Source organism: Arvicanthis niloticus, chromosome 2, assembly GCF_011762505.2.
Source record: "Arvicanthis niloticus isolate mArvNil1 chromosome 2, mArvNil1.pat.X, whole genome shotgun sequence".
Classification (NCBI taxonomy): domain Eukaryota; kingdom Metazoa; phylum Chordata; class Mammalia; order Rodentia; family Muridae; genus Arvicanthis; species Arvicanthis niloticus.
The window spans coordinates 100,819,641-100,844,716 of NC_047659.1; the positions used below are offsets into that span (position 1 = coordinate 100,819,641).

At 45.0% G+C, this 25,076-nt stretch overlaps 1 protein-coding gene across 1 annotated transcript in view; it reads left to right on the forward strand.

Moving 5' to 3' along the window:
- Tgm3 (transglutaminase 3) overlaps nucleotides 1-25,076 on the forward strand; it is a 35,967-nt gene that overhangs the window by 8,102 nt on the left and 2,789 nt on the right. Inside the window, exons 2-11 of the mRNA XM_034495674.2 lie at nucleotides 3,140-3,313; nucleotides 3,778-4,017; nucleotides 4,712-4,830; nucleotides 5,953-6,081; nucleotides 9,111-9,288; nucleotides 9,387-9,522; nucleotides 15,939-16,042; nucleotides 17,608-17,853; nucleotides 21,081-21,389; nucleotides 23,797-23,954. Coding sequence (XP_034351565.1) covers nucleotides 3,140-3,313; nucleotides 3,778-4,017; nucleotides 4,712-4,830; nucleotides 5,953-6,081; nucleotides 9,111-9,288; nucleotides 9,387-9,522; nucleotides 15,939-16,042; nucleotides 17,608-17,853; nucleotides 21,081-21,389; nucleotides 23,797-23,954 — 1,793 coding nt within the window. The remainder of the gene's footprint in view (nucleotides 1-3,139; nucleotides 3,314-3,777; nucleotides 4,018-4,711; nucleotides 4,831-5,952; nucleotides 6,082-9,110; nucleotides 9,289-9,386; nucleotides 9,523-15,938; nucleotides 16,043-17,607; nucleotides 17,854-21,080; nucleotides 21,390-23,796; nucleotides 23,955-25,076) is intronic.

Consider the following 25,076-nt stretch of genomic DNA (forward strand, 5'->3'; position numbering starts at 1 on the left):
AATGAATAAATGAATATTTAGCACCTGGTACCTGATCCAGTGTCAAACCCTTTTCTCCAAAAGCAGTGTTTGGCTCAACATCCCAGAGACCGAGAACATCTGTCTGAAATTGCTCTGGTAGAAGCCCCTGTTCCAGAATCCCCATTCCATTCTTGCCTGCTCTTCTTCTCCCTTCAAGACAGGACCTCTGCTCTCGACACACAATATGCCTCACTTTCCAGACCATTTAGAGCCCTTTTGTCTAGGATGCAGCGTGTCCTTTGGCATCCAACAAAATCCTCCCCTTTCAAGGTCTATGTAAATCATACATATTTACAGACATGGTGTGATGGCTTCCGTGTGTACATTGTATGAGGTTAAATTCAGGTATAACATTTCCAGCTTCACAAACACTTTTCATTTCCACAGCTCAGTGTCCCTTCATAGTCTCCAGACTCTGCTAAGCACCAATCTGCTCCTCCATGTCTACGAAATCAACCTTTTCATATTCCCCAAGCAACAAGACCACGTTACATCTGTGCCTTGCTTATGCCACTTAATGCAATGGCCTCTGGTTCTACCCACACTTGTCCCAAAGAATGAGATTTCTTTTTTGTTGTTGTTAATATCTGAGTAACATGTCATTGTATGTAGAGATACCACAGTTTCTTTATCCTTTCATGAACTGATTTGTATTTAGGTTGTTTTTATTTTGTGTAAGTCATGTTAAAAATAAGCTAGGCATGGTGGTACATGCCTGTAACCTCAGTTCCCAGAAAGCAGAGAGAAGAAGGTCATAAGTTTGAGGTTAGCTTGGGATATTTAGCAAGCCAGCCTGAACTAGATCCTATCCCACCCCCTCACAAAAGCTAAAATAAACACAAAAGTAGAGATTTTAGTTTTACTGATTTCATTTTATTTAATACATACTGATGGTGGGATTGTTCGACCATAGGGCAGTTCAATTTTTAATTGTCTTTCATTTCCATTTTATCAACAGTTCAGAGGGTTGTTCTTCGCACAGCTTGCATTACTTCTTATCTTTTGTATTTTCGGAAGCAGAGATTCTTACCAGAGTAAGATAGTATCTCGTGGCTTTGATTGGCATTTCCCAGTGATTAGGTGTGCTGAGCACATAAACCTTCACACGGCTTTCTGCCAGTTTATGTTTTATTTCAAGGTCAAGTATTTTCAGTAAAGCTTTTTCTGATCTCTACAAAACAAAACAAAACTCTTCTCTCTTGTCTGCACTTCCCACGTTCCTTTAGTAGAAAGAAACTGGATTCTTCCACTCTCATCTTCTTCTTGTCTTACCGACTGAGAAAGACCTTTGAACTCTCAGCAGACATCTTACATGTTTCTACTCCCAGAATGTCTAGCAGTGCTTTATAAATAATAGGTCTCATTCTCTCCCTTCCTCCCTCCCTCCATCTCTCTCACATACACACACACACACACACACACACACACACACACACACACACACACCACCACCACCACCACCACCACCACCACACTCTGAATACCCCACATTCACCCCATTTTGTACACTACATTTTGAGTTGTACTTAAAACAGGTTTGGGTATTTATTTATTTATCTTCATTTTTTTGGTCGTGCGACTGTTTTGCCTGCATGCATGCCTACACATCACCTGTGCAGAAGTCATAGAAAGTCTTAAAATTCCCTAGAACTGGAGCTACAGACAGTTCTTACCCTCACGTGAACTTTGGAACTCTAACCTGGGTCCTCTGGGAGAACAGCCGATGCTCTAACCATTGAGCCATTCTCCAAGCCTCAAGACAGTCACTTTTTGATGTTAGTTTTTCTTTGTTCATTTCCATATTACTTCATTCACTTCTGTGCCTAATCAGTCAAGTGGAGGGCTAGGCCTCAGAATACAGAGATCAAGAGAATATATCCTCACGGACAGTCTGTCAACACACACAAATGGGAATGATTTCTGACAGTGGGATGTGCCATCATACACTCATCAAGACTGCACTTCATCATGAAAACAGAGAGCAGTTTGTTTTGCAGGGGAGTGAGTGATGTAACATCCCAGTTATAACTCAAAAGAATATGATTTCTCAACAAGTTGGTTTGAGCTAAATGTCTCATAAATTATGTCATCTCCCATAAGCCTAATGTAGTTTCGCTCCACTGCCTCTACAGTCATCTGAGAAGTGGAGGAGGGTGGCTTCTGAGACATGTGTCATAGGGAGCACTTTCCAGGGAGCACTTGCAAGTTGCTTCAGCTAATAGTGACTATCAATGCTGCTTAAAGTTGTGATGGATCTCTCTGGTAGCCAAGGCCAACACCAGGCTTTAGTAAATATAGGAGTAAATCATATAGACATCAACACTGGCTAGTTTGAGAGTGGAAAGATGCATTCAGGGTCACCTCCTCTCAGTTCTGTTGGAGTTCTGGTGACGCCCAGTTTTCTTTCCTTTCCTTTTTTTGTTTTAAACTTGTATGTGTCCAGGAGCACACTGCAGTATGCTCAGGATCATGTTGTCTGTGGATGTTGGGGTACCTTCCTCAATGCTTTCCATATTTCCCAGGGAAGGTCTTTCCCTGAACATGGAACAAGCTGTTCCATCTAGATTGCCATGTCAGCAAGCCCTGGGTACCAGCCTGTTTTTATCCCTAGGACCAGGGCTACAGCTGTGCACCAACACACCCAGCGCTTATGCAAGTGCTACGGATCTGAACCAAGGTCCTCAGGATTTCACAAGTACTTCATCTACCAGACTGTCTTCCCAGTCTCTTCCCAGTCTCTCATGACACGGTTCTTCTAGCTGGTTGAGTGATATTTCCCTGAGTGTTCAGCCTACCCCTCAAGGCCTAATGACAAGTCACGAGATGGATGGAGAGAGTCTGAGCAGAGGGAATAGCGTGTGGAGCCGCTTGACCGTCTGAAAGGCGGGACGTTTACATGATCTTGGGTCATGTGAGTTGGAGTATTTGAATACAGAAAAGGTGAATGAGGACAAGTGGTGACAGTTCTGCTATGCAGAATCAAAGCTTTTATGTCTTACTGTGACTCCTTCTACACGGTCAGCTGTCTGCTGCCTCCTCACTCAGAGATGCTTTTTTGGTATGCTTCGCACTTCTCTCCTCTCCCTCAAGACTTCATAGTCTACTTTCTGGCTCACAGCTTTAGAGATCCAAAACATCAACTGGCAGATGCTTATAAACCGAAGGGCACATCACACAGACAAGTTCTCCAGCCAGGAACTGATCGTGCGGAGAGGGCAGCCCTGGGAGATGATACTAGTCGGCAACCGAAGCCTTGAGTCTGGAGAGGATCTGAACTTCATCGTTTCCACAGGTACTCACTCTACTAAGTTACCCTTGAGGGATCATTGGACTTTGGGCTATGTTTTGATTCAGGGCAACTATGGGAGCATGAGACTTATGGTCTTCAAATCAAGAAGGATGTGACCTGCAAGTTCCCTCCAGTTACCTCAAGCACAATGATGGCATGCTTTACTGAATGAAGACCTAGATCAGTGGTTCTCACCCTTCCTAATGCTTCAGCCCCTTAATACAGTGTCTCATGCCATGGTGACCCCAACCATAAAATTATATCATTGCTACTTCATAACCGTAACTTTGTACTGTTAGGAATCATAATGTAAAATACCTGTGTTTTCTGATGATCTTAGGTGACATGGGGCCACAGGTTGAGAACCACTGACCTAGAGGGATTCACAGTGACATCAGAGCCTGATTTCTCCTAGGTCCTACCCACTTAGTTACCTTTGTTTTCTTCATTTTCTGTTTCTCTGACAGGTCCCCAACCGTCTGAGTCAGCCAGGACAAAGGCTGTATTTTCCATCTCTGGGAGAAACACAGGTGGCTGGAACGCAACGCTCAAAGCCAGCAATGGCAATAATCTGGTCGTTGCTATTGCCAGTCCTGCCAGTGCTCCCATCGGACTGTATGCACTGGATGTTGAGATCTCCTCCAGAGGCAGGGTCTCCTCTCTGAGACTCGGCACATTCATAGTGCTCTTCAACCCATGGCTGCAAGGTAAGTCTCTAAGCATGGCATTCCCACAAGTCCCTGATGGAAACAATGAGTATAGAAAAGAGAGATGGCTAACCTGTGCTCCTTATGGGCTTAGATCTGGTTGGTGAAAGCCTGTGGGCCATGGAAGGAGCAGAAAAGCTACTAGTCAGGAGGTCTGCACTAACTGGCTATGTGACTCTAGGTGGTTGCACTATCACCTCCATCCTCAAACACTTCCCCATAAAGTGGACATTGTGTCCTTACCTTCTGGGGCTCCCATGGGGGGTTGTGTGAATTTTTATACCCTATACAGCACGATAAATTATAAGAGACAATAAAAGAGTAAAAGTCTACAATGTGGCAGTGCCCTTCTATCTGAAGGAGCAAATATCTCATCCTTGAGTCCAGTTTTTAGACTCTTAGGTCAGCTTAGCTTCTCTCTTTAGGCTGAGTACCCCCAGTGAGAGCAGGAAGTGTCATAGCCCAAGACATCTTTCTTCAGTGGAGATTGGTGGATGGGCCAAAAATGACTCTTGTTCTAACCTCAACACTATTCTTCAGGAGTGGGAGGACTGATTTTATTGGTTCAAGATGACATCTGTTTTGTTTTTTTTTTTATTTCTCTCTCCCCTCTTCCTTTCCCTCTTCTTTCCCTTCTCCCATCGTGTGTGTGTGTGTGTGTGTGTGTGTGTGTGTGTGTGTGTGTGTGTAACAGTGGATGATGTCTTTATGAGTAACCATGCTGAAAGACAAGAGTATGTTGAGGAAGATGCTGGCATCATCTACGTGGGCAGCGCAGATCGAATTGGCATGGTTGGCTGGAACTTTGGACAGGTAAATGAACCATAAGAAGGCTGGGGTTGTCTCCCTAATATACAAGATGCTCAGAGCTTATAGCAGATTGTCCCATTTTCCTGCCCTTCTATCTGTCCATTCATTCTGAGCACATTTGTTGATCATCTACGCTGTTCTAGACCCTAGGTTAGAACACTAAGGATACAGACGAATAAATGCTCCAAAGGAGTCACGATCTAGTTGGCAAGATGGACTCATTACTGAATTGATGGAGTGAAATATTTCTGATGCCATAACACACAAATGATTAAAAGATCCAGCAAAGAATCTCAGGACAATAATGTAGCTTCTGTTTTTATTCTGCACAAAATTGTAGTAAAGCTCCATTATTGAATATCCTTGGCCTTTCAAACCCATAGCCTTTGTTTTTGCATTACCGTCTGAGCCCAGAGAGTTCCCTGCTTTTCCCAGCTTAGAAAATGTTTAGGAGAGACTTTTCACCTTTCATTTTCCAGGCCATACATAAAGGCAGGAGAGTAAAGTACCCTGGGCAGCCAGGATGCCTACATACCCAGAAGTGGGTGGGCAGGTGCATGCATATCCATCCCACGTTCCATTGTGTAGCTAACTGCATCAAGTTTCTAACGTGAGTCTATGTGTTGACTTAATTAAAAGGGAAAAACTGATGAGGATAAAAGTGCATCATACACCCTAGAGTGGGAGCAGGGCTATTTTGGGTGGGAGGGCTTGTGAAAGCCTTTCTTAGGAAGGAGTGTGTGAGCCTGAGGAGGGAAGGGAGGCTACTAGCTAGCTAGAAGAAGAATGTTCAGGGGAGAAAGAGACACAAATGCAAAGACAAAGGCAAGAAGAGCTAAAGGCTGACTTGTTCCTGAGTCCACAGCAAGCTGGGAGTGGGCTGTGCCATGCTGTGTCCTCTTCATGTTAGTGGAGTGTGTTCTGGCTCATGTGGAATGAGGATGAACTTGCTGGGTAAAGGCTAGTTGTGGTGGCCGCTCCTCAGCCGCTCTTAGTTCTGAAGGCCACAGAGTGACAGGGCTTGGGCAGGTCCTGTGGTCCTCACCATTGTGCTCCTTGTTCCCGTAATTAACCAATAAACTGGGTCATTTCCTTCATCTTAACATGTGGTCCCATTATAAACAGTTTGAAGAAGACATTCTGAGCATCAGCCTCTCCATTTTGGATAGGAGTCTGAATTTCCGTCGTGACCCTGTGACCGATGTGGCCCGCAGAAATGACCCCAAATATGTTTGCCGGGTGCTGAGTGCCATGGTAAGTAACAGGAAACAGTAGCAAGTACTACTTACCGTGTTGTCATGTGACTGCACTTCAGACCGATGAGCTCATGTCTCATGTGTTTGGTAGCTATGACCTTGCCCATTTGCCAATAGAGAACATGGAACTCCTATAAATTAAAGGGCTTGTCTGACATGCATAGTGATGGAGCAGCAAAAGCAGAACCAGACCCCAAGCATGGCTGGTTCCAAAGCTCTTTCTGCTATATGGTAAGGCCTGTTTTAGATGGTATGGGAACACACCCTCTTGGTGTTTACCAGGGGTAGGATGAGAGGGGGGATGAGAAGTTCTGCTTTATCATGAGGCCTCCTAGGAAGGGGGGTGTGTGCCCAGTGAGACTGGGATGTGGGCCTTCTCAGCAGCATAGAACCCTCAAGTTTCCTGACAGGAGGAGAGCAGAGAGCCACCACTCATTTCTAGACAGAGAAAGAGGCTCAAGGAGCTAATGTGACCTAGTCACAGTGTGTCCTAGTGAGTCAAACAATGTCTTGAGCTGTCTAGTCAGGGCTTCTTTCCATTCCCATGGACCTATACATGAGAACAGCACGTGCACATGCACGTGTGCGCACACACACACATGGCACACACACACACACACACACACACATAGCACAATCCTGGAGGAATCCATGGCTCTGCACTCAGTGTGTACAGAATGTCTCCATCAGAAAGGATCTACCTGCTAGGCAGTGGTGGTGCACTTGGGAGGCAGAGGCAGGTGTATTTCTGAGTTTGAGGTCAGCCTGGTCTACAGAGTGAGTTCCAGGACAGCCAGGGCTACACAGAGAAACTCTGTCTCAGAAAAAAAAAAAAAAAAAAAAAAAAAAAAAAAAAAAAAAAGGATCTACCTGCTTAAAAATTTAAAGGTCACTGTGGTGGCATTTGGGGGCCTGAGGAGGCCAGAGGATCATAAGTGCCTAGTCAGTCTCAGCTTCACAGAGGAACCTTGTCTCCAAAGAAAGCTAAAACTCAAAGTCGGCTCTTTCATTCCAACTTTCCTGAACTAATCACATAGAAATAGCTTTTAGCATCATTTTATGTTGACCCACGGTTTAGGCACACTTTGGACTATTCCCAGGCTGCCCAGTTACTTTGTTCGAAATCTGAACAAGCTTTTGTGTGTGTGTGTGTGGGGGGGGGGGGTAGCATGCTGATGCCTAAGATTAATTAGGGAGGAATTTTCAAAAGAACAGGATCTGGAACAGAGCCTTGCAGGAAAGAAATGAGCTGGTCCCGGAAACATTTCAGACCTTCAGATCCAGGAAGGCCTTGAATATCCAGGACAGAAAATGGAGTATTGGGAGCACTGAGCCGAACCTTCTAAAGCAAGTTGCTTAGATAAGGGGTAGTCGATGGAGGCAGAGGTCAAGTAAAACTGGAGAGCAGGGCCACTTAAGAAGCCAAGTTTCCTGCCAGCAAATTGAGTAGCTGAGTCCAGCCTTGAAGCCAGCTGGCTTTCCAGCTGCTGACTCACTCAGCCTGGGGCCAATCCACGCTATCTCAGAGCTGATTTCCGCAGACATGCCTCCCTGCTGCTCTCTCCAGACCCTCCTTTTGGGCTGGGCCAGGCCAGGAGCTAATTATGGCTTATGCAGAGCTTTGAAGTACTTGGCTTTCAGCCAGCAGTGACCTTACCCTCAAGCACCCATGACCCTTGGAGCTGGTAAGCTGCACATCTTCCCTGGTCAAGGACACCCTAGCTTGCCTGTTCCCACTGGAAGTGATAGAGAACTCACCTCGGGGCTGGCAGCTAGGGAAGGCTGGTGGCTCATCCTGGGACAAGATGCTTCTGTGTCTGCTGTCCTCTTTCATAAGCCTTGGTACATTCGTAGGTGCTCCAACGAGAAGGGGCAGATCTGACAGGTTGAAGAGTCAGTCTGTGAGGTCCTAGTCTAGCCTCTCACTGTCCAGTTGGAATAAACAGCAGAGTTTAATGGTCTCTGAAAACTGGCTGTAGGGGTACCTCTGATGAATCTACAGTGCACTTTGCCTGTATTGGAATGTGAGGTGCAATGGTCAGGGAGACATGTGGACTACCAAGATCACCAAGAAGACAAGTGACAGGAAGTACCTTTGAGCTCTTTCGCCTCCCTCACCTGGCAGTGTATGAAGATGAGTGTGAGCGTGTGCACTGTTGGAGACTGAAGCCAGCTGCACACATGCTAGGCAAGTACCCTGCTACTGAGGTAGATACAGGCCCTGGTCTCTTCTATTACTTTTATTGTGGAGAAATCCAGGCCTATACAAAAACAGAGAGAAGTATACAAGTCCTTAGGTACCTGTCATTGTCTACTGAAGGCCAGTCTTACTTTCCCTCTGATCCCTTCTCCACAGATGACTTGATGAACCCCAACATTGCATCCTTTTATATCATTCTGTCTATAAGTACTTTATGTACACCTGTAAAAGAAATGGAAAAATAGAACTCAGGTCTCCCAAGTCCTCGATGTTTGTCAATGCTGCATCCCATTTGTGCTCATTATAATAAATGAACAAATGGATGAAGGAAGGGAGGGAGGGAAGAAGGAGGGAGGGATAGAAGGAAGGAGGGCCTTATTCCATTTTTATTTTTTTGAGGAGTTATATGTTAAAGTTCTAAAATAAATTTTAGAAGACAGGTACACACACACACACACACACACAAACACACACACACACACACACACACACACACACACAAGCAGACAGCCATTGTCTTCTGCAAACAGGACTTCTGGGTCCTGTCTTGCTGCTGACAAACTGAAGCGTCTCCTGCTATATGTCATCCTGCAGGAAAGAACTGATGTCATTCAAGAGCAATCAGACATGGCCCATTAAATAAAGTACCTCTAAACTCATAAAAGCCCCTCCCTCTAAGTGATTTGTTACAATTTTCATTATAGACAGGTGCACTCAAGGCTCCACGGCTTCCTCATCTCCCACCTTGTGTTCTGACTTCTGTACATCTCTCCTATAGGCGACACATAGTATTAATTCATTTGGGATGTGGGGATGTTTCTGTACAGATTAATGGCAATGACGACAATGGTGTTATTTCTGGGAACTGGAGCGGTAATTACACCGGTGGTGTGGACCCAAGGACCTGGAATGGTAGTGTGGAGATCCTCAAGAATTGGAAAAAATCTGGCTTCAGGCCTGTCCAATTTGGCCAGTGCTGGGTCTTTGCTGGAACCCTCAACACAGGTAATTTGGGTATGGTGTGCCTTTTATGGGTCAGTGGGAAGTAATGGAGTATGCTAAGGTACCATCAGCAGCATCCTCACACTGATTTTGGTTTGTAGTGCTGCGGTGCTTGGGGGTTCCCTCTCGGGTGATCACCAACTTCAACTCAGCTCACGACACAGATCGCAACCTCAGTGTGGATGTGTACTACGACACCATGGGAAATCCCCTGGAGAAAGGCAGTGATAGTGTGTGGTAAGTGATGAGCCATCTCCCTGGGCATAGCGCACCAAGTTTGAGGAAGTCTCTCCTGTTGCTGTGGACTGACAGTGTATGTCTCCGGAGGGTCTGATGACAGTGGAAATCTGGGTCAAGAACTCCAGGAGACCACTGGAGGTGTATAGCAGCCATTAGACTTGGCCTCAGTTGAGAAGTTAAAATAGAAGCTACTGATTTTCCAACAAAGAACAAAAATTTATCTTAATTCCAGCAACCCTTATCACTTAAGAATTTTTTTTCTCTTTAAAAAGAGTTACTTTGTTTGTTGTTGTTAGGTTTTTGGTTGGTTGGTTGGTTGGTTGGTTGGTTTTGTTTTGTTTTGTTTTGTTTTTATTTTGTTTTGTTTTGTTTTGTTTTGTTTTGTTTTGTTTTGTTTTGTTTGAGGCAGAGAATCACTTTGCAGCCCAGGATAACCTCAAACCTCAACCTAAGATGTTCCTCAGTGCCGGGAGGTGGTGGCGCACGCCTTTAATCCCAGCACTTGGGAAGCAGAGGCAGGTGGATTTCTGAGTTCGAGGCTAGCCTGGTCTACAGAGTGAGTTCCAGGACAGCCAGGACTACACAGAGAAACCCTGTCTCAAAAAACAAAAAAAAAAAAAAAAAAAAAAAGATGTTCCTCAGCTCCTGAGAGCTAGGTTGCACCACCATGCCCAGCTTATTCTCTTAAACAAGAAAAAAATCCAGTACAGTTTCTCATAACATATATATATTACACATCTTAGTTGACAGAATGAAAACATATTTATTCTGGGTTGCCGGTGAAAATAAGAAAATGTATGTGTTTACGCATCATATATTTCTAATCATAAATATGCCATAGTCACATGGAGCCGTATGCGCATACACACACACACACACACACACATATATATATGTCAGATAGAAGTAGATTATGTAAAGCTTTAAAATGTATAATTACTTATAGCAATGTGTTTAAAGTATATGCATATTACTGCAACTGTTTAAGGTTATACCATATGATGGGTTATTATCAATGGAATATTCTGTATATATGCAGAAATATCTGTGGCTCTCTCTACCACACACATAGTCAATGTTGCACTGCCTGAGTCAGTTTCGAAGGACACATATGCATAGTTGTTCACAAGTGTCCACACGACCAGATGAACTTCATAGCAGTTACCATTTCTGTCCAGCTTTGAGCTTGTTTATATAACAGTTACTTATTACTTCCGGAATAAGAAGGTCCAACTTTTCTGAACTGTGTTCAGTCTAGCAGAAAAAAATGAAATAAAAGTAGGGAAAGGTTTTAATACAAACAAACCACCCCATGCTGACAACTGAACTAGTACAGTGTCCCCTTGCCCTCTACAGGACAGTGAACATATAATTCACCTACGGTCACACAGCTTGAGGAGGTTTTCCAGGGAGTTATATTGAGAGTTTTTTCCCTTTCTTTGGAGATTAGCTGCCTTGTGTTTCTGCTCCCAAGCTTCTCCTCCAGTGAAGCATTAGAATTGGTCCAGGACTTGATTATCATCCAAGCGTCTTACCAGCTCTTATAAGTCTCAACCATATTCTTCTTCTCAGACCCTGTATTTGGTGTGAGATCTAGCTGCTCCCTCCGGGGACCCACACATCAAGAACACCCAAGGAGAGGAGAATTACTAAACTTTTATAGGAAACACAGCTTAATTTTAGGCAGGAAAACTTAAGTCTAAACCTTCATGTCATAAATGTTGAAAGCTTTAGATTTAAACTGCTGTTCATAGGAGCCTGACGTTGTAGGTGGGATTGGCCAGGGAGTGCCTAGCGGCAGCTGATGCATGACTGGATGCCAACTAGTGTTCTCTGTGCTGATGTTTACATTCACAAGTCAGAAGATAGGTATTAATATTTTATTATTTTCAGACTCAACCTACAGGTGAGGGACTGAGACACAGAGAAGTTGAATAATTTCCTTCAAAAGACATAACCAGAAGGTTGAGATGCAATTTGAACTTAGACAGATTGAACTACAATGCACCAGAGAATGCTGTTGCTATTATTCCTGACTAAAGCCTGAGACATCCAACAGCTTCTATCTGGGCATTTTCCAAAGGAGGTTGGCAAGACATCATGGTGTGGAAGATTAGGTTGGGCTCACTTTAAACGGTAAATGACACTTCCTGATAAGACCAAGCATATCTCAGGAGTGCCACGAAGAAAAATGACTTGCCCAAAGTCACACTGTGAATTTGTGACTACGCTACAGTTAGGACATAATAGATTTCTATGAAAACAAAGAACATTAGGACAAAAGCAATCTGAGGGAGAGGAAGAGTCCTGGTCATCTTAACAGAGGAGTGAATAGATGCCCACCAAGAGTTACAGCCAGCCCTCTGTATCTGTTCACAGACTCACAGACTCTGAACTGGAAATGTAGTTAGGCCTACCATGATTTTGTCTGTCTGAACGTAACACTATACACATTCTATTCCCTTTCCAACATTGTGGCCTGTAACTTGTCTAAAGATGAGCAGCTAGGAGACAGACACTCCTACTGACTGTGAAATGCTGTTGTTTTTATTGTCTGTGGGGGTTTTTGTACTTAATTTCCCATCTATACATAGAAGGGCTGGGTTAAGCACCTTCTGCAGTTTCTCCCAGGGTTCTCCTGTACTCACACTTGAGCCTCCAATCGAATACAGCTTCTCTCCAGGCCTAAGAGAAATAAGCTTTCTTGTCTATCCAGAGACTTTGCTTTCTTCAGGAGCAGGATACTTTGGGGGAACTTGATGTTTGTTGTTGTTGTTGTTGTTGTTCTTATTTGTTGTTTTTAACCCAGGTTCCTGTTGAGCCACTGTGAAGGGGAGGGCTCTGGAGACTATTAAATCCGAATGTGGAACCAATTATTAGGAAAAGTTGTCCAAGTTTTCTTGATGAGTCTAGCTGCTCTTCTCTGTTCATTCTCTCTCTCTCTCTCTCTCTGTCTCTCTCTCTCTCTCTTTCTCTCTCTCTCTTTCTCTCTCTCTCTCTCTCTCTCTTTCTCTCTCTCTCTTTCTCTCTCTCTCTCCCCCTCGCTTTCTTCCTCCCTCCCTCCCCCACCTCTCTCTCTCTTTCTTTCTACCTCTCTTTATGTAGTTGCACACAGGACACTATGTAGATTTTGCAGAGCTCCATGGGAGGAGGCAGATGAGGATTGCCCTGCCCCGCCCCGCCCCGCCCCGCCCCGCCCCACCCCACCCCGCCCTGCCTAGGGAGTGGAGTGTTCCACTGTTGGTCTTCTTCAGTGACCCACCCCTGCCTTCTTACACAGAGCTCTGCCTTTGAATTCCTGATTCCTGTTCCTACTAACCCTTAACCGCTTGATCTGCAGGGAGGTTACCAGTGGACTCAGGAGCCTTGTTCCCAAAGCTGTTCAAATCAGCCAGCTTGACTCAGCACATGTCCTGAGACACTGGGTGCCATGAAAAGTTAAAAGCAGGGACTGTACTAGAGTAGTTTATAGCCACACACAAAGAGCAGTGGTTCTGGAGTAACAGTGGAAGCACTGGATGATGTACAAGACACAGAGTTCTGCTCAGCACACTCCCCAGATCTAGAAAGGGGTCCTGTGAGGCAGTAGCTGCGGCTGTGTTTGGAGTTTACCTGCAGACAGAGCTCAAGACAAGCTCTAGAGTGGCAGCTTCTAAATTTCCCCAGGTTTGCATCACGACTAATGTGAACGGGAGCTGGAGGAGCAGGCTTCTGTGACTGCTAACAAACACGCAGTCCTCTGAGGCAGGACATCTGTCTTTTACAGAGCTTTTTTTCTCTAGTTATAGGAATTTTCGAAATATAAGAAAAGTAAAACCCATATTATTCCCACACTTTAACATGTGATAGTTTCCTATCCATTCTTTAATGCTTTTTATTGATTGTAGAATTAAGATAATACATTTTGCAAAGTTCAGGAACAAGATAGAACATGTGATAGATGCATCCTACTATGTGTCATAGATGGAAGCCAGCCACTTCATGGTTTCTCTTAAAGGAGTTGCTTGTTTTTTAGTGTGGGACTGAGCTTAGAGTCTTTAAATATTTTTATATTTATTATTTGTTTAAACTCCCCCGTGTGTGTGTGTGTGTGTGTGTGTGTGTGTGTGTGTGTGTGCGCGCGCACGCATGCGTTTATGTGTGGAGGCATACGTGTGCCACGGAGAGCATGCAGAAATGCAGAAGTCCAAGGACAGGCTGTGGAAGTTGGATCTCTCATGGGGCTCCCAGGGATGTAACTCCAGCAAAGCACCTTTCCCTGCTGAGCCTTCTCTCCAGCCTAGAGCCCAGGATCTTGCCCCTGCTACCCAAGCACTCTACCACTGAGCTACATCCCCAATTAATCATATAGTTTTGTTATGTTATAAACATGCTCTCCTTGCTACTAAATATCCTTCAAAAGTGAAATTGCTTAAGTGACATATGATCCATTATACGTTTAAACTATTACCATGTTCTGTATTAATACTGTGGCATTTGCTCCCCTTCCCCTCCCCTTGAGGGGGATTTCCTTGAGTACTTGAATTTCCTGGGTGTAAATTGTGAGATCACTTTTCTTCATGCCACAGTTTACGAATCATAAAAAAAGAAAAATGAATGGTTAATGATTTCCATTTTATAGGTCAAGGATTAAACGAGTTAATACAGGGGCAAGGCTATGTATCAATGGTGGAGTGCTTGCCTAACATACACAAGGTCCTGAGTTCAAGTCCTACCACCACACACACACACACACACACACACACACACACATGCCCTACTGTTTTCTACCTTGATTTTGTAATTAAGTTCCCGTTTTCATTTTATTTTAGAAAATTTAATTGTTGATTTGGGGTTTTTTGTTTTTGTATTTTGTGGTGTTTGTTTTGGTTTTGAGATGTGTGTCACTATGTAGCACAATCTGGCCTAGAGTTCACAGTCTCCTGCTTTGGCACCCCAGGATTACAGCTGTGTACTGGACACATAGCTTCTATTTGACTTTCTTACTTTATGTTATGTTAGATAACCTTTCCGGTGTTAAATACTGGCTTCATTTTGCTTGTTATTTATTTTACGGCTGTGTGACATTTTATTTTATTTATAGCTGTGCAACAATGTATCTGTTCATTCCGTTAGTGAATTTTTCTTCCAACATTCTCCCTCTCACAAGCACTGGTGGAGTGAGCACTTTAGTCTGGACCACTGTTGGTAGTCATGAGTTTTCCACTGGAGAAATCCCTCATGATGGAAATTCTGGCTTGATGGGTATGCAAATTTTTAGAGATTTTTATACTAGTTGCCAAATGGCCCTCTGCAAAGGCCATACCACTTTAAATCCTCGCTGCTGACACTGGCAATTGCTTTCTTACTGAGTGTGACCAAGGCCCCCAGCCTAGACTTTAATCTCTGGTTAGCAGGCAGACTCTGCATGGCTGTCATGGTTCCTCAGTGAGGTTAAAACTAGAATCATATGTTCAGTCACCATGCTTAGGAAAACTGTCACTCTTTATTGGCACGTTCTTCTTTTATTTTGCTCTTATTGATCTGTAAGTAGCTAGTAACCGTACTATGGTAAGTTTCTGTCCAGCATATATGTTGTACCTATTTTTCTACTTTATTGGTTTTCATCATCTTTTTTTTTCTCTCCCATTTCCAGACATAATTGCAGTGATCTGCAGATCTCTCTTCAAGTATGTTCATCCATCCTCTCTTACAGCCCTTCCCCTGATAAACTCATCCACTGACTGATTCAATTTCAGATATCAGGGAGGGTGCAGTTAAAAACATTCCATTCCATTCTTCTAAAAAAAAAATTCTATTTATCTGCCAGAAGTTCCTCTCTTTTTGTTCTCTGTGAATATATTTCCCTGTATGCCATTGATTCTGGTTATAGTAGCTTCTTTAAAGTCCTTGCCTGACAACTTCAACTCCTGGCTGTCTTTTCTCTTGAGGCTGAGTTACTGTAATTGCTGGTCCTCTGTGTGTTGAGTTCCTTTGGCTTATACCCCAGGCATGTTGAACGGCTGTATTCTCTTACTGTGTACCAGCAAAACCCTAGATGGACCCAGATCGCAAAGTGCTTCAGTACAATGGGAGCAGTTCAGCTCCGTCATTTTTGTCACAATACTTGATTTGTTTCATGCATGTATAGTTCAAGGGTCACCAGATATGAGCAGTTTATAGAAAAATTGGGGGTTCCTTTCCCTTGATTCTTATGTTTCAGGGCAGCCTCTTCACTCTTCTTTGTCAGCCCCAGCTCTCTTTCCCATGTTTGGGCCTCAGGTTACAGTCCTGGGAGGATTTCGGGGAGCTGATGCCCACCAGGACTAGCGGAATTTCCAGCACAGGGAGCACCTTCAGGGAGGATCTGAGAGCTGTGTTTGGTCAGAGAAGTGGTGTTGTCCTTCACTTGTTATGTGGCCTTCTGTCTGCAGGAATTTTCATGTCTGGAATGAAGGCTGGTTCGTGCGACCTGACCTAGGTCCCCCATACAATGGATGGCAGGTGCTGGATGCCACCCCCCAGGAGAGAAGCCAAGGTAACCCTGCTCTAGCTGCACTGGGCTTACCCAAAGCCCTCTCTAGCTCCACATGTACAATGGGATGAAGGCTTTTCCTTGTTTTGTGTTGTTTATGCTGCCGTTTAAATAGATCCCTTCTCTGCAGCCCCTCCGGCTTTGCTGTCACTGAAGAGTCCTAGCATATGCCAGGCGACAGGGAAAAGATGCCATCCCTTGTCAATAATTACTTCCTACCTCTGCCACCAGCAGCAGGACCTTCGAGGGCAGAAGCCCTGTGGAGTCAGTCCTGTTCTTCCTGTGATAGGCCCGAAGCAATGGCTGCTGCTGCTTCCCCTCCCTGCTGTGTGCCTTCTGACTGGCTAGGCTCCCTTCAGATGGGTTGCCTTGCTCCTGCTCAGGGCCTGGGCCTTTGCTTTTGTCTCTTAACTCCTTCTCTGCCATCAAAGATGTATCTCAAGCTATCTGGGGTTTTTCTTCTTCTTCCTCTCACCTCTAAAGAGTCTATTTTGTCTGTTACCTCATTTTGAGTTGTTTCTTTCAAACAGTAAAAAAGAAATATAATAGTATAAAGTAGTATAAAGTAATATAATATGTTATATTGATATATTGAATATAAATTGAAACTATCAGAGTGACTCAGATAGTTATAAAAATACTTAGAATAAAAATACAGTCTCACTGTCAGCCTAATATCCTTACCCTACCCAGGAACACCTTTCTAAAAGAAACAAGGTATACTGTAAATTTAGGGGTGGAGGAAAACCTTTTGGATATTTTCTAGCCACTGTTTTTTAAATATTTCTGTGCAGTTCATAAGTGGTCATAAAATCAAGTCTATGAACTGTGACCATGTGAAGAAGTAAAATCAAATCAGGACAGAAAGGAAAACAAAGTAAAATATCAGGACTAACAAGACTATCTATTGACCTGTTAAATGTCTCACATACGCAAGACGCCAAATTTACTTTCTGCGATTTATGGTTTATTTTTTAAAATCTGGGTCAACCCCCTTCGTGCATAAGTTGTTGTGTGTGCATTTTTGTTTGCTTTGTAAACATGTGGACTAGCATACATGTATATGCATATACTATGTAATATGTTTATACTATATATAGTATGAGAGAGAGAATTTCTGTCTTTGTCTAGCCAAATAATCTACTTTATTGAATATTGGAGGAGAAAAGTGAAGGTTGGGGTTAGAAACTCAGAGGACTAAGGATCCTGTGGATGAGATGATCAGGAAAGATTTCTAGAAATAGAATGTCAGTGTGCACCTCGGGGCTAGAGCGATTTCAGAGGCAGAAAGGCAGCATTTCAGAGAAAGACCAGACTGACCTCAGTGGGTCAGCCCAGGTGAGACACACAAGTCTTAGGTGGAGCTGAACCAGGGACTTGGTACAGAACGATGGTGATGGGTAGCTGCTCTGTGCCAGACCGGTGGGCCACAGTTAGACCTGGAGTACAGGCAGGGGAGTGCTATACTGTCAAATCAGTATCCCCCCAGAGTCAGATCCTAGCCAGGCTGGAGTGGATGGGCTTAGCTGTCATTTGCATGCATTCAAGCTCTACATCCTGGCCATCAGGTGTGTTCCAGTGCGGCCCAGCTTCCGTCAACGCAATCCGAGAAGGTGAGGTGAATCTGAATTATGACATGATCTTCATCTTCGCGGAGGTTAACGCTGATCGCACCACTTGGATCTATAACAAGAAAGACGGCAGCCAGAAGCAGAATTCTGTGGACACTCGCTCCATTGGCAGATACATCAGCACCAAGGCAGTGGGCAGCAACTCTCGCATGGATGTCACAATCACGTACAAGCATCCAGAAGGTAGGATTGGTGCAGGTGGATGCCACATGGGGCTTGGTGATGGGTGGACAGCTCTGAGCTTCTTTTTCAATAAAAGAAGCCTTTTCCCGAGGTTCCTACATCTCAGCTAGTTCTACAGAAGTGCCAGGATGTTCCAAGCGCTCAGCTGTTGTTTTCAATAGGGACAGAGGTATCAAGGACAGCTACAATACCTGGGGGACTTAGCATCAGAGCACAGACAAGTGTAAGCCCAGCCCATCTCCAGATATGTCCTTTCTCAATTGTCAACTGAAGTGATGTTACTATGATTGGATATCACAGGGAGAGGCACAGTCCTCAAGGGCTTTGGGATACGTTTCTCTATCAGTCGCTGGTCTCCAAGAACATAGACAGCGAATGCTGTCTCGGCAAAGAAACAAACTCAGGGATGTGTGCTTGTGCCATCTGCATGCATAGCCCCCATGCCCTAAGAAGTCCCAAGTATAATCCCTGGAGGAGACTGATGCCATGGACCCTGAAATCTCCATCATCTGTACTGCTGCTGTCCTCCTGCGGTAACCTGAGAAGTCCATGGTCACTCCGAAGTTGCTTTAGGAACGAGCAGCATAGCAGTTCTCGAGAATGGCAAAAGCTCCCCGTTTAGAGGTGTGGTTCAGCTTTAGAAACAGCCCAGAGTTATTTAGTAGTTGCTGTAGCAGGCCATGGGCACTCTCCAATGGGTTCATATTTTACTCTTTCTGAAATACTTGGGAAAAGTTGACTGGAGACTCAACTGATCCTCACAGTCATTTCTAGGGTCAGGGGAGGTGAAAGAAAAATGCCTTTCTAAATGCGCCTACAGTGAGTGCTCCTGAAATCAGGCCAAATCTCTGACAACTGCTGGCTCTTGGTGTTAAAAAACTGACTCCAGAGGTGGGGTTTAACTCCAAGGCCAGAGGTTTCCGCTCTAGGTACCAGTGGATGGACACTTGGCAGTCTGGAAACACTGTTGAAATTCTCTGAAATAGAAATAACACTTGTTTGAGAATGGTAGAGCACTGGAAGGATATTGTGCATGCCACAGTAAACTCTCTGACAATTTTCACAAGCCTGAATGCCTACCCCAGGGACCCTGTAGATAAAACACAGCAGATGGTGTCACTGGAGAGGCAGGTGCCAGGCTGGTAATTTCAATATCATGGTGTAAGACAAGTATAAGGAACAGGGAACAAATAAGCTGGGACAGAAGGTGACTCTCAGTCCTACCTACCACTTATAACAGGCTTCGTATGATCTCTGATTTTCTTGTCCCCCTGCCAACAAAACAAGAATGGCAGTGTCTCTCTTGGGTTGGATTTCAATATAAAAATGCACACAAAGTACAGTGTTTGGCACACAGTACAGACTTAATGACTAGGATGGTGATCTCTGTCCATTTGGATACCTTCCCTGGAATAATGCCTTCCCACGAACTATTTTGTTCGGGTATTGTTTCCCTGGCTGCATGAACCTGTGACTTTCCCTATTACTCTCACATGTTGATCCTGTTCCTCTGAAGTCCTAGCAACCTTCTAAGCAATGGAGAGAGGCCTGGTAGGAAACTCCCTCCAGGATTCCTGGCAGTTACTCTGCTCATGCATGACAGCAGGATGGAACAGCTGTCTGATGTTACCCAGATCTTCTTGTCTAATGATGCCCCTTGGTCTCAGAGAGCCCCAGGCAGGAAAAGCTCATAAAAGTGGGTTGCTAAGCCTTTGCACAATAGCAATACTGCGGTGAGAAAACAGCAGCAGGAAGCACAGTCTTGAGTAAGCTCAGCAGGTGACCTATATAGGCTCTGGAACCTCCTTGTGCAAACGCCTGCTTCAGGGACTCAGGCAAAGAGGCTCAGAGGCTCAGCACAGCCTTCAGCTTTGGGTGTGGACTGACAGCTCAGCTAGAGAATGGAAGGGCATCCAGAGGAACCTGACCCTCCAGGAGCTCTCAAGCCCGGTAATCTAGCCACTTGCTTGCAGCAGGGTGGGTACAAGGGAGGATCCTTAGACCAGGCTCCAGATCCCAGGAGATGAGTCCCTCCCTTTCTTCATTCAAATCCCAGAGTAGTCCAAACCAGTAGCTTCTCTTAGATTTCGTGAACCTCTGAAGTCCCTGCCAGGAAATTTACATAATTCATGAAAAGGACTCACTAACTTGTAGAGTACTTATCTTAAGCCTTCTGGTTTACTTTGAAATTTTCACAGGTTGTTTGGGGAAAGCCTACAGGTCCATGTATACAAATTTGGTCACTCCTCTAGCTTCTTGAGAGGCCAAGACCTTCTGCTGTATGGTACATGCGTCTGCATGTCAGGACCAGGAGAGGAGGTGAACTGCTTAGTCAGCCTGAGCTTGGGGTTGTTTGCTCTGTTCCCAGTGTGCCACAAGGCTTTAGGATGTCACCAATACTGTCTTCTCACCACTCCTGCCGCCTAGTCAGAGCTACAGACCTACAGTAGGTTCTGCTGACCTACAGAGTCAGGGAACGCACCCTTTGTTTTGAGCCCTTGCAGTTTTGAGACTCCAGATTTCTCACCAATTCAAATTATCCATGACTTGGAACCTCATCAGCCTCAGGATGTTCTTGCTGACTTGCACAGACAAAAGTGTCACTTGCTGACTCTCAAAGTGCCTCTAGACACAAACCCAGGGAACGTGGGGAAGTGATTTGGAGTTCTTTTTCATAACTGGCTTTGCTTGTGGATTCGTTCTTACTCTTCTCTGTTCAGTTTTGCCATTTGCTTTTAAATGGTTTGTTCTTCAAGTCTCAGAATAAGGTCTTCTATCCAAAGAAAGAGAAAGAAAGTGAGAAAGAGATGGAAGGAAGGAGGGAGGGAGGGAGGGAGGGAGGGAAGGATGGAGGGAGGGAGGGAGGGAGGGAGGAAAGGATGGAGGGAGAAAATGAAAAAAAAAATAACCTAATTTAAAACAAGGAAATGATGAAGCACCATGGTAATGTTTGCAGAAACTGACCTAACTTTCCCTGCGGCTTCCTGAGAGTATAGACTTCATGGAAAGAGGACCAGAGCCTGGCTGGCTTGGAAACCTTATACTAAGAAGGGTTAATGGAGACCTGACAAGATTAGACACTTGCTGGGAGCATCTTGGGCAGGTGGAAGTGGTGTCAGTGTTAGATCTAGTCACTTTCCAGGCGGGTCATACTGTCCCTTGTCTGAATTGCAGCTACATCCCTGAGGTATCCTTGTTTTGATTTGGTTTCTCTCACCAACACACAGGTTCCAAGGAGGAAAGACAAGTGCAGGAAAAGGCTTTGAACAAACTCAAACCAAATGCAAGTTTTGGTGCAACGTCTTCAAGGAATCCAGAAGGGGAAGAAAAGGAGCCCAGCATTTCTGGGAAGTTCAAGATCACTGGGGCACTGGCCGTAGGCAAAGAAGTCAGTCTGTCCCTGATGCTCAAAAACACGACTAGTGATAGGAAGACAGTGACAATGAACATGACAGCTTGGACCATCGTCTACAATGGTACCCTTGTCCATGAAGTATGGAAGGACTCTGCCACAATATCCTTGGAGCCTGAAGAAGGTAACTCATCCTGTAGTTGATGGAACTCAGTCAATCTAGGGCTGGAAAGAGTTGGCCACTGATGGGATCCTACTGCTTTCGGTGAGTCGGCTAACTGTGGACAGAGTAGTGAGTGGCCTCCATGGGTAAGCCTTAGTTCTGACGCTCTGCAAGTTGCTGTCCTGTGAGCAAGGCCAGTCACTGTGGCGCTAACTACATGTTTATTATGCCTTAGCAAAGGAAGGAGAGAGGCTTCAACAGTTCATAGCTACAGTACAATGTCCTGAATGGGTTTGTGCTGCCCTGCATGATTTTCAGAGTGAATGTAATCTCACCTGGCCTTCTTAAAAAGGGTGTGATTTCAAGCCTCATGTTACAGAGGTGAACAAAGGCTTCAGATACTTGTGACTCTCTTGCGCCATGGTAATTAAGGGCCAATGCCAAGGTCTTGGTCCTTGGTTTCCTGATGTCAAGCTCAATGTCACCTCCTGTTTGCTAGGTTTTGCAGCTGCTGTCTGGTTCTAGGTTTGACCTTGGGTGGTCCTTGAAAGATCCCAGGGTCTTAAATCCTTGCCCCGTGTTGCCCACAGCTTCCTGGCTCTGAGTGCAGTTTTCCTGATGACAGTGACAGGTTTTCTTAGAGATCTAAGCATTTGGGAGGTTCAGTGACTTGTTGTTCCAGGGCAGCAGAGATGGGAAGGGAACCAGGCAGAGCAGAGGGAGACAAGACGGAGTCTGTGGGATTAGAATGTAGGTGTGTGCCAGCATTGACAAAATCCGGGAGCTGTTATGAAAAGTTTGGGCTGACAAAGCAGATTGACAAGGGTGGGGTGACTATTTGCTTCACACCAAGAATTACTAGAAACTGGTTAATTATGTAGCCTGTCCTGAAAGAATTCCAAGAAAAATTGAGCTACATTACCTCTGCTAAAAGGCAGAATCCCTTCGCAGTTCGTCTTCCAGCAGAAATGTCAGTGTCAGAAGCAACTGTTGGTGTTATTTACATCTGACACTTAAAAAAAAAAAAAAAAAAAAAAAAAAAAAAAAAAAAAAAAAAAGACCCTGGATGCTAGGCAAGAAGACTACCGAAGGTAAATCTCTAGCATAGGACAACGTATTTCTGTAGGCCAAAAATATTCCATATGAAGGGGGAAGACATTTTAATCCTCTGTAAAAACAAAACAAACAACAAACAAACAAAAACCCAGCAGAGTGGAGTGGAAAGCAGGGGACGTGGCCCGGGAAGCCTGATGTTCAGGTGCTTCCTGGATAAACCTGAGTGGGTCTCATTCCCTTTCCGAGCCTCAAAGTCAGACCACTGAGAAAGCTGACTCAACTGATTCGAGGATTCCTTCTCCATATTAGGGACAGCTGTAGCCAGTCCCCTCAGTAGAAGTAGAGGGAACTTTCTCCTAGCTCCCTGACCCCAACGGCCATGGAGCACAACCATGGGAAGAAAAGCAATGCCCAAGACCATCTGAAGAGGGAAAATCCCCACCATCTGCAGTGTTGGGAGGGTTTTGTGGAGTGAAAGCGTAGCTCGCTGATAGAATATGTGCTTAGCACGCACAAGGCCCTGGATCCTGTCTCCAGCACCACAGAAGGAGTCTTTGAGGCCTAGGGAGAAGCCAGAGGAGGAAATCCCATTAAAGGGAAACTCACAAGTCAGAAGTGTGGCAGAAACAAGTCTGATGTGTGTAAAGACTGGTGGGAAAGTGCAGCAGGGTGTTTCTAAGGAGGAGGTGCCTTTTGCACAATTGGGACAGGGCCAAGTTGAGGGTCTGAACTTTATCCCCGAGGTAGTAAGACATCATGGAAGGCTTTTGTGGTGAAGCACAAGACCAGCGAGATGATTTAGAAAACCTTGTGTGGTCTTTGAAGCTTTACCTTCCTTGAGTGTAGACAGCTCTGAAGAGGGAGTGCCCGGAGGGAGGAAGCCGAGGACACTGTCACTCTAGAATCGCAGCTCATTAGATGACTGAGGGAATACAAGCATTTAGTCAATGCCTTGGCCTCCCTGCCTAGTCATTACTGTATTGTTGCCCGGATTGCCGCCGCCATTGGGCAATATGTTAGCATCCTTCTTCCCTGTGTCTTACAAGAAAACTCACCCTCTGACATTTCCCAGGCTTGGGAGGGGCAGCTGCACCTCAGGCCTTTAGGTCCCTCTTTTTTGGATGCAAGCTTGCTTGCTTGCTTGCATCCTGAAACCTCCTTGGTCCCTTACTCTGCCCATCCCCACCTCCCAGTAAAAAAAAAAATCCAAACAAAACAACAAACCCCACAAAACCTGAGTGCTGACGGCTTTGAAAGCAATAGGCTGTACACAGATCCAGCCGCCAGCTCAGCCCACCTTGACTCAGTTCTAAAGAGGATCCCAGAGCTCAGCTTCACGCTCGGTCCACCCACTCCCTGCTTCTCCCTTCAGAAATACAGTATCCTGTGAAGATCGCATACTCTCAGTATAGTAGATACCTGAAGGCAGACAACATGATCCGGATCACAGCCGTATGCAAGGTCCCCGATGAGGCCGAGGTGGTGGTGGAGCGGGATGTCATCCTGGACAACCCTGCTCTGACCCTGGAGGTAAGAGGATGGGAAGGGTCCCAGTCCGAGGAGCCCCAGGAAGTGAGCAGAAAAGGCAGGGTTTTCCCTAGGAATGTACATAAGAGCCTCATAGATCTGGCTACCCTTTGTCTACTGTATCTATATATAGTGCTTGCTTCTTCCTATATAATCCCACTGCTGGCTTCCTGAGTCCCCATGGATCCAGGTAATTGTGTCTTCCCTGGTCCCGCCTCTCTTAAGCTGCCCCTAGTTTCTAGGGTTCCTGGTGTCAGGAGAGGGGTCCCAGGGTGTTCACTGTGATACAGGGTCCCATTTCCCATGCAGCTACTGCTTTGCTGTCCTGTTTAGTCCGCTGTGCTTCGGAAAAGGGGTGGTTCCACCTCAGGGCTAGACAGGCACTGTGGAGTAGTAATACCAACCCTGAGCCTTACTCCTTGGCCATGTATCTGGGCTCCAGTACTTGTCAGCATGGAAAGTAAGCAAGCCCTTCAGCTAAGTCTGTTGTACCAGCTCTGTCAGAGGAACGAAAAGATGCTTTCCTTGCAGGGTGCCACTTCCTCGGGATAGCCATGCTTGATGGATTTCACAGATCAGGCCTGGTCACCAGAACATTCTAAACGTTTGTCCCACTGAAAGCAAATATAACAATTTGTCTGATAGTCAGTGCCAGTGGAACTAGTGTTAATGCTGTTCTGGGGTCATCTCACCACATAAACCTCATCAAACAGAAACAGCATCCTCCATGGGTCATGACTGCAGCCGAGTTTGTTGCTCTGGGCCGCCATTCCTCCTTTCGCAGAGGGAAGCTGTTGTCAGTTCCTGTATGGCTCCTGCATGGTGCAGCCTCTTTTGCTTCACAAGGAGTTTCCAAGAAGCTCTCCCTGTCCATCTCTGCAATATGACAGACAGCTGAGTGTTTTCTACAACTCCCAAAGCTGGGAAAGAATACTTGATGGTGACCAGCTCATCTATAAAAATATTTTGTCCTAAAAGGATGAACATTTAAATTAAGTTAATTTTCCCCCATTTTATTATTAATCCTCAAACATCCTTACATAGTCATCATTTATTTGTATATTTATATTCAATTTTTAGATTTCCATATGATGTCTGATTTATCTTTAAAGACACTATAACATC